Raw genomic sequence first — 7,517 nt, 5'->3', positions numbered from 1 at the left:
TGTGACTGCTACCAGCGGAGAACTGTTACTTCAATAACAACTAATTAAACACTCTGAGCTAGTGCACCTACATAACATCAACACACAGCCCAACCTCATCTACCCTTGTGACTCTTTCACCAATTAGCCAGGTCCCGACAGCTGAATGTGGCCGACTGCTTCCATGTCTCGGAGGGCCAGAGGGGTCAGCGCTCAATCATAGGCTGGTTGGAGAGGTTTTTTTTAAAGTACTCACTAGTTGACAGGGCGGGGATGGGGTCAAAAGGGGTGGAGGGTGGTGTAAGGACCCCTGCCAGCTTTAAAGAGTAGCCTTTTGTCGCCAAGGCAGTGTCGGAGGCAGTCAAGCCTTTCACTGCCCTGCCAGCCCCCTCTCCTTCAGGCCTAGAACAGCTGATGACAAGGCCCCAGCTGCTAATTATCTGGCTGATGGAGAGTCACTGAAGTGGGCCTGTCAGAGCAAGGGGTCCCCTTGTGTTTGCAATGTCCTCAATGTAAAGGAGGAGGGAGTAAAGAAAGGCAGACAGCAGTCAGAAGTACTTCAATATGTCTTCCAGTGAAAACTTTGTGCGCCCAGTTTAATCATCAAACGCCACAAATGATTGGTTGAATGATTGTCACACACATGAAGTATACGTACATTGTGCTCTAAACGGAGCTCCACTCTCACAACAATTTACATGGCGCAGCAAAGAAATATGGACAAGTGTAAAATATTAATATGGTGGCTCCTTTGATTTGACTCCATCCTAAAGCAACAGCTGGCATATGGGAGCGGTACTCGTGGAATTCCATATGAAATAGTCCTTAGATTGAAGTTCCCGAGCTATACAAGAAAAAAAAGGGAGTTCTTTTTCAACAAGTGTGTTCTCAAGCAAACAATACATGCTTCAAAAGAATTGCATAAACTTACAAGTTGTTATTTTAGGTTTAGCAGAGGAATACACCTGTACTGAATGTTGGTCCACATAGCATCCAGAGAGTGTTGTCTCAGGCACTTTGAAGTACAACTAGGATGAAAATAATACAACTATTCATCAAAATGCAATTCACGATATTTTTTTTTAATGCGCTGTATTTCTCAGTGTATTCCCCCCACTAAGTCCTGACTTGGCATTTTTATTTTAGAAAATATAACATGCTAAATGAGAATATATGAAAATTCTCTGCAGAAGTGTGTATGAACCTACTTTGACATAAGCTGTGAGGTCTGTACAAATGGGATCAGCAGGTCCTGCTGTCGACCCTGAAAAGGTGATCCTGCCTTCCATTGAGACGTCACGAGATCTAGGAAACTTTTGTCCTGAATATTCAAGAGTGGAAAAGAAATCATTAGCTTCTTTACAAGAACTCTCCAGATACCCAACACCCACCAAGAACCCATGCCACCAAGTTCTTCTCCTTGGAAACGTCCACATGTCCAGAGCTCACTTTAATATCCACAGAACCCATCTGAGGCCTGCACAAAAAAAAAAAAAAAAAAAAAAACGTTTTAATGTAGACATTCTACTGATAAAGCCATATTCTGAATTTGTCCCCTGCATGTGTTCCTGGTGCACTTAAAGTATAATGCTAACAAAGAAGACCAATAAAACAAAATACTGAATACATAGTGACAATACATGTGAAGTTATGTGAAGAGGACACAGAATCAAAGCTCTTTGACTCTTGTGTCATGTATGTTGCTGTCAAAGGTAAGATGTGAGATGCATGAAGCAGCCGTGCTCCCATTGAACCGAAATTATGAGGACGGCACCGAACGCACAAATCCGGAAATAAAGGAAACCGTGGAATTCCTATGTGCTGCATTGTTGCTCTGCATGCTTCTGCTGTTATTGGAGCTGCAAAATAATTTTGAGTATCACGAGCACGTCATTTAATGGACGTATTTTTCAAATTTTGGAACAACGTCGCCAAATGTGTGCTGCAACCTGCAGGAGCGGGTGCTTTGCGTGCTGTGACCCAAAGCACGCTGGCAGCGGCGCGGCTGAACAAAAGATGAAGGATCACATGTGATCAACATTCACTGAGGGCTAATAATTCCTACAAAGTCCAAAAAGTCGCTTGGATCCCGTACTTGGCGCAGATCGGCAATGATTTGTATTCAGACTTCTAGCGAACCACACCGAGTCCGTTTGAAAGCACACCAAGACCTCCTCAAAAAGTGGGTCTCGTTCCAGTTGTTTGGTCTGCACCAGAATTCGTTTGTGTGTATTCAAAGTTGCATAGACAAATCTAGACCAGTGTGGGAAATGAACCCAGGTCCGTTTAAAACGAACCCCTGTCCTTTTAAAGCGGACCAAAGAGTGTAGGTGTGAATACACCATAAAAAGCATGTATGCATGTCTTGTTTACCTGTTAAAAAAAGGTAGGTGTGCTTCACAGTATTCAAAACTGTTCTTTACACTCTCATGAAGTTTCAGAGTCACTGACACAAGCAGATGGTTTTCCTCTTCCTTTAGTTGATATGACCCAAGGATGGGGGGGACAGGCACCTATAGGAGATTAGAAGAATCAGTTAGCAGCGAGTGGGATGCAAATTATCCTTACATGAGCTGTGTACTTTAACCTGTGATGTGTAGCCGCAGAGTCGGAAGGGCTCCAGAGGAGGAGAGAAGGGAAACTTGTACGGTCCGGAGAAGGATGAGCTGTCGTTGTCGACGCTACATGCAGTCAAGATACTGGAATCCAGTGAGGTGACGCAATGATGCACCAGGATGTCCTGCAGCGGTGACCCATTGGGTGGCAGAGTGAGGGTCACTGTCACGTCTGGGAGAACCCCTTCCACTTCACACTGTTGAAAGTACGGCAAAGTAAAATGAAGGCCACTGATGCAAAATGTATTGCTTGCCTTTGCTTTAGACTTACTTTGCACATCACTGTACCGTAGACGTCCCACGTGTCCTGCTTAGTGGGGTCACCATATTGCATGCACCGCACGGTTTCTGTCAGTGCCGTATTCACAACAGCACGTCCACGGTGAAAGCCCGTCTTCCAGACTGGCTGCTTCTGGTTCCCAGCAGTAATGGGTACAGAATACATGGCAAGTGCCCCGACTGACGGCACATCTAGAGGCGTGCCAAAAGGGCAGACCTGCAGAAGCACAGAGGGAAGCGTTTCCAGGCGAGAGGCCATCAGCTCATTATCAACCTTACCCCCTGAACCCAGGAGAAAATTCTGTAATCCAAGCAGAAAGGTGATGCCCTGTGAGACACACAGCAGGTTGGCTAGAGGTGGACGAGGCTCCAGAGGGACATCCACTAGACCCAGGCACGCTACAATGAGAGATCCATCAGTGATGACCACAACTGGCCAGAGCGTTTCCTGGCCAGGACCGACGCGTAGCTCAAAAGCTGGCGTCTTCGGACAGCGACGGCAATCATCTCTGAGAAGGACGAAAGGCTTGTGTGGATCTGAGAGGCTGAGCTCGGTGAGCAGGAGTCTGAGTACAGTGCTGTCCTCTGGAACTGCGACATATAAGGAGCCTCCGAGTTTCTTTGCACGGTGTTCCACTGTGGCAAACCTCCTTTGAATGAACAAACGTGGTGTTACCAACACAGGATGTAATCCCGAGGGAAATGTATCGAATAGGTGTGTGGGCATTCACAGCAAAATGGCTGGAAAAACATGGTCATTCAAGGAGCCATCATCATGACTGCACATTTTGACTGACGTCGGAACTGCCGTTTCCATGTTTGACTGCATTTTTCATCGTACTATTATAAACCATTAACGACAACGTACAAGAGGTTTTCTCGAAAGATCAAGCACAGGCTGTGGAAGACTCACTCGAACCGTCTGTCAAAGATCTGTCTATTAATGTTGGTAAATCGGTTAATCTTTTTAATGTTCCGTACTTACCTACAATGAATAAAACAACTAATAATGCAACATACGAACCTTGAAAAGCGAACTGAAGCATTTTCGCCTTTATCGTGAGTAATAATCCACAAAGCACGAAAACTCATTTATCCAGCTACTGCGCGTCACGCGGAACAGAACCAAATACAACGGAAAAGTGACAACATTCACATTTTGCTAATTCATCAACGAATCGAGACATTTCCAAGAACACAAACAACGCAGGGCACTGTACTTCCTGTTTTGACGTCACGTGACATCCAGGACCAATCACCTGACAGACACGCATGCGCAGTTACAAGCCGCAGCCACCGTCTCCACCCTTCTCTCTCTCTCTCTCTCCCTCCTCTCATGCAGGAAGCGGGACCTGCTAGCTGTCAACAAAGGGCAAAATTGGAGGAAATTAGCAAATCCATGTCGAGGTCGGCGTCATTGCTGATCCGCCGCTCATCCATACAAATTGTATTACTTCACATCGCCAGCTGATCCTTAAAGATGACGACTACTGCTCAGCTTTTTGAGGTAAAATGATTGCTGCTCTCCGGAGTTTTGCTAGCCATCACCAGCTAAGGTGGCTAACCATCCGGAACGCTCGCACTTCTTCTTGATCTACTGTGCGTAGTTTAATGGATCCGATCATAGTTTGACACAATGCTGCTGATGCGCTTTGCATATCCCACACGGCGTTTCGTAACAATGTCATTAAAAGTAGTTTAGCCGTGTCGTTAACCTCGGAGATTATTGTTTGTAGTTGCTGTGAGATGACTGACGTAATTGTTTTGGATTTTTGCACTTTAGGAGCCCTTTGATGCAGATGAGTACATTGAGAGATTGGCCTGGAGGACTCCCGGGGGAGGCTCCAAAGGAGGAGTCGAAGCATTCGACCCAAAACGGTAGTGAAAAGCATTTGATTGAAAACGTAAATTTACGCGGTCGAGTACTTATTCTTGCAGACAAACCTTGAATGCATTTTCTTTGGCTGCTTAGTCACTGCAGCAATGTTTGCACACTAATGTATATTTTATCGTGATTGCAAACAAATTTTGCCCAATTCAATCATTGCGTGTTTTTTTTCTTGAATGGCAATCATATTTCACAGTGGATGGGGTATACTAGTCTGATATTGTTATATATTGGGAAAACTGATCCTGTTTTATCCCCAGAACAATATTCATTAACATGCAACTTCATTTTCAAAGTCATATGTCTGATGGGTCACACGAGTGACTTTTAATGAAATAGTTTGTAATAATAAATTTTTCTTTAATTGGTCTGTTTTTGTTTGGTAGAGAAACAAAAACTGTCAAGGGAAAACCGAAGCTATTATTAAATCTGACAAATTGTAAAGATCATTACCGTAAGTATTATTTGAATAAAGTGAAATATTTACGTACTGAACTGTTTTTTTTTCTTCTTTATCCTGGCTCTGTTTGTTTTTTCAGTCAATTAAAGTTTGTTGTAAAATTGTTCATGCTTGTGGTGCAACTTATTTTTCATTAACAAAAATGCCACAACACTTTAACCGAATGTGTTGTTTATCCTTCTTGCCTTATCTACTTCCTGCACAAAACTGTTGCCACCACCTCCTCGGAAGCTCTTAGTGAAGAGTCAGAGACAACGTATCTTCGGAGGCCACCATATTTGAGTCACCAACCAGGGAATGAGTGTCTGCTGGGAAAGGCTGGGAGATGTCTTTAAGCTGCAGCCGTTGCTTAGGGAATTAGTCAGAAGATTATACACTCATCATTTCGGGATGTTTCCTGCTCTGTGAAATATGCTGCTGACTTAGAACATTTGCTATGTGGCTCTGATGGCGTTCGAAAATGCAGCTGACGAAGCTGCTCGAACCTCTTAAGGCAGGGGACCCAAGAATTAAGCATGTGACACTTTTCGCTGCCTAATAACCACTGTATGCCCGTGAGGTCAGTGGGACACGTTTGGGACTTGATTACTTTTCCAGGCAAACTGTACATCATTCCACATAAATTCTGCAACTTAATAACATATTTCCCCCCATGGCAGGTTGTTGGAGGAGTTTGAGAACCACATTGAAGAGCTAAAACAACTGGATGAGAAGATACAGCGGCGGGTGGAGAAACTGGAACATCAGTGTCATCGTGAAGCAAAGGAATTTGCCCACAAAGTGCAGGACTTGCAGAGGAGCAACCAGGTGCGTTGTTTGAGCTCACGTGGACCCCTTCCTTTGAATCATCACATCATATGCTCTGCACCCCGCTCTCTTCTCAGGTGGCCTTCCAGCATTTTCAGGAGCTCGATGAGCACATCAGTTATGTGGCAACCAAAGTGTGTCATCTGGGTGATCAGCTTGAAGGTGTGAACACTCCACGGCAGCGCGCCGTAGAAGCTCAGCGTCTGATGACTTACTTTAACGAGTTCTTGGATGGGGATCTGCGTAGCGATGTCTTCAGTAACCCAGATAAGGTGGGTACGATGTTCCCTCCCTTTGTGCGTGCGTGCATGTGAGCGCGTGTGTGCGTGTGCATGTCAAACCACTGACAAAGAATGTTGTTATTTAGCTGGAGGTGAGACTGTAGAGAATTAAGAAGTAAACCTCCCATAATAACTTGTCAAGTTGATCCCCCGGGTTGCATCCCACAGCTAATTTGAATTAATCAACTGTCATATGCTGTTTGACAGTTGGCTGATTGACTAGCATGGATGTTAACATGCTCATGTCAAACCTAATTGTATTTACAGTGAGTATTGTAGTGATACGACCAAACGTGATGCTACAAAGAAGTTGAGAATGTGCACTTAGTTCAAGTAGACACAGTAATGTAGGCAGGGAATGCACGCTGAAAGTTTAATTGACATTGGATGATTTTACATTCGCTTCTGCAATGAAGGTGGCTGTGAATCAGCGATTGGTGAGGGGGTCAATCCCAGAGTCTGGAGCTCAATTTCTAGAAAGGGTTGTCGAAATATCTGTCCAGATTCCTTTTCCCGAGCATACCTCCAGATGAGAGGGGAAAGAGAAAAGTTGCAAGTGAATAGCTGGAGGGGAATGGCTTTGCTAATCCGCCTGAAAGGGAGGGAAGGCCCGCCAGCGTGGAGACAAGTGCTGCTAAACCCTGACTGCAGGGAGACGGCTACATTACTTACATGGGATTTAGCTAATCTTAGCTGGGGGACAGATACTTAGAAAACCTTCGCTGAGCAGAAAGGCTGGATCCTCCTCACGGGAGAAGAGTAATGATGTTAGCTGAGGCAGGCATCTGCGGGAACAGAGGAGTTGCAGACGGCGTGCCTTTCGCGGGTCCAGGGCTTTTTACAGTCAGCGTGTATGTCAGTAGGCGGGTGGGAGGGGGGTAACCCCCTCCCACCCGTTTTTTTTTTCAGACAGATATCCCTGGCCGGACAGATTATTGAAAGCGATTTGGAATCCTTCAGGATTACAGGCCATTGAGAAAAGCCACGCCAATAAAGAGCTGTAAGTGCTGCTCAGGCAGGACCGCTGGTGCCGATGCCCAGGTGAGCGCGCCGGCCGGCCGGCTGTTATCAGCCGGCTGTTCAACACGGAGAGGCGGAGGAGGTCTGCTCTTAACATGATGATCCCCCTAGTGGAGACACTGCCGGCGGCCTTCCCTCTTTATTTCAGAAATGTCCACCTCTCATGGTCATGATGGTCTCTCTCTCTC

At 45.4% G+C, this 7,517-nt stretch overlaps 2 protein-coding genes across 2 annotated transcripts in view; one reads left to right on the top strand and one right to left on the bottom strand.

Annotated features, from left to right (window-relative positions):
• Positions 1-216: 216 nt before the first annotated feature.
• Positions 217-4,106, bottom strand: ap5m1 (adaptor related protein complex 5 subunit mu 1). The gene is made up of 8 exons (XM_019865473.1): positions 3,898-4,106; positions 2,866-3,523; positions 2,567-2,791; positions 2,353-2,492; positions 1,371-1,456; positions 1,188-1,300; positions 911-1,007; positions 217-823 (listed from the first exon to the last, which is right to left on the bottom strand). Exons 1-8 carry the CDS (start codon positions 3,963-3,965, stop codon positions 747-749), a joined length of 1,464 nt encoding a protein of 487 aa, XP_019721032.1. The 5' UTR covers positions 3,966-4,106; the 3' UTR covers positions 217-746.
• Positions 4,107-4,213: 107 nt separating this feature from the next.
• The window catches only part of exoc5 (exocyst complex component 5), an 11,189-nt gene continuing 7,885 nt past the window's right edge, over positions 4,214-7,517 (top strand). Inside the window, exons 1-4 of the mRNA XM_019865472.1 lie at positions 4,214-4,380; positions 4,657-4,751; positions 5,881-6,028; positions 6,106-6,300. Of these exons, the coding sequence (XP_019721031.1) occupies positions 4,354-4,380; positions 4,657-4,751; positions 5,881-6,028; positions 6,106-6,300 (465 nt within the window). The 5' untranslated portion in view covers positions 4,214-4,353. The remainder of the gene's footprint in view (positions 4,381-4,656; positions 4,752-5,880; positions 6,029-6,105; positions 6,301-7,517) is intronic.

The sequence above is a fragment of the Hippocampus comes genome, unplaced genomic scaffold (assembly GCF_001891065.2).
Source record: "Hippocampus comes isolate QL1 unplaced genomic scaffold, H_comes_QL1_v1.1 scaffold443, whole genome shotgun sequence".
Taxonomy (NCBI): Eukaryota; Metazoa; Chordata; class Actinopteri; order Syngnathiformes; family Syngnathidae; genus Hippocampus; species Hippocampus comes.
The sequence above is the reverse complement of the archived record's forward strand: the minus strand, read 5'-3'. Positions and strand labels throughout refer to the sequence as shown.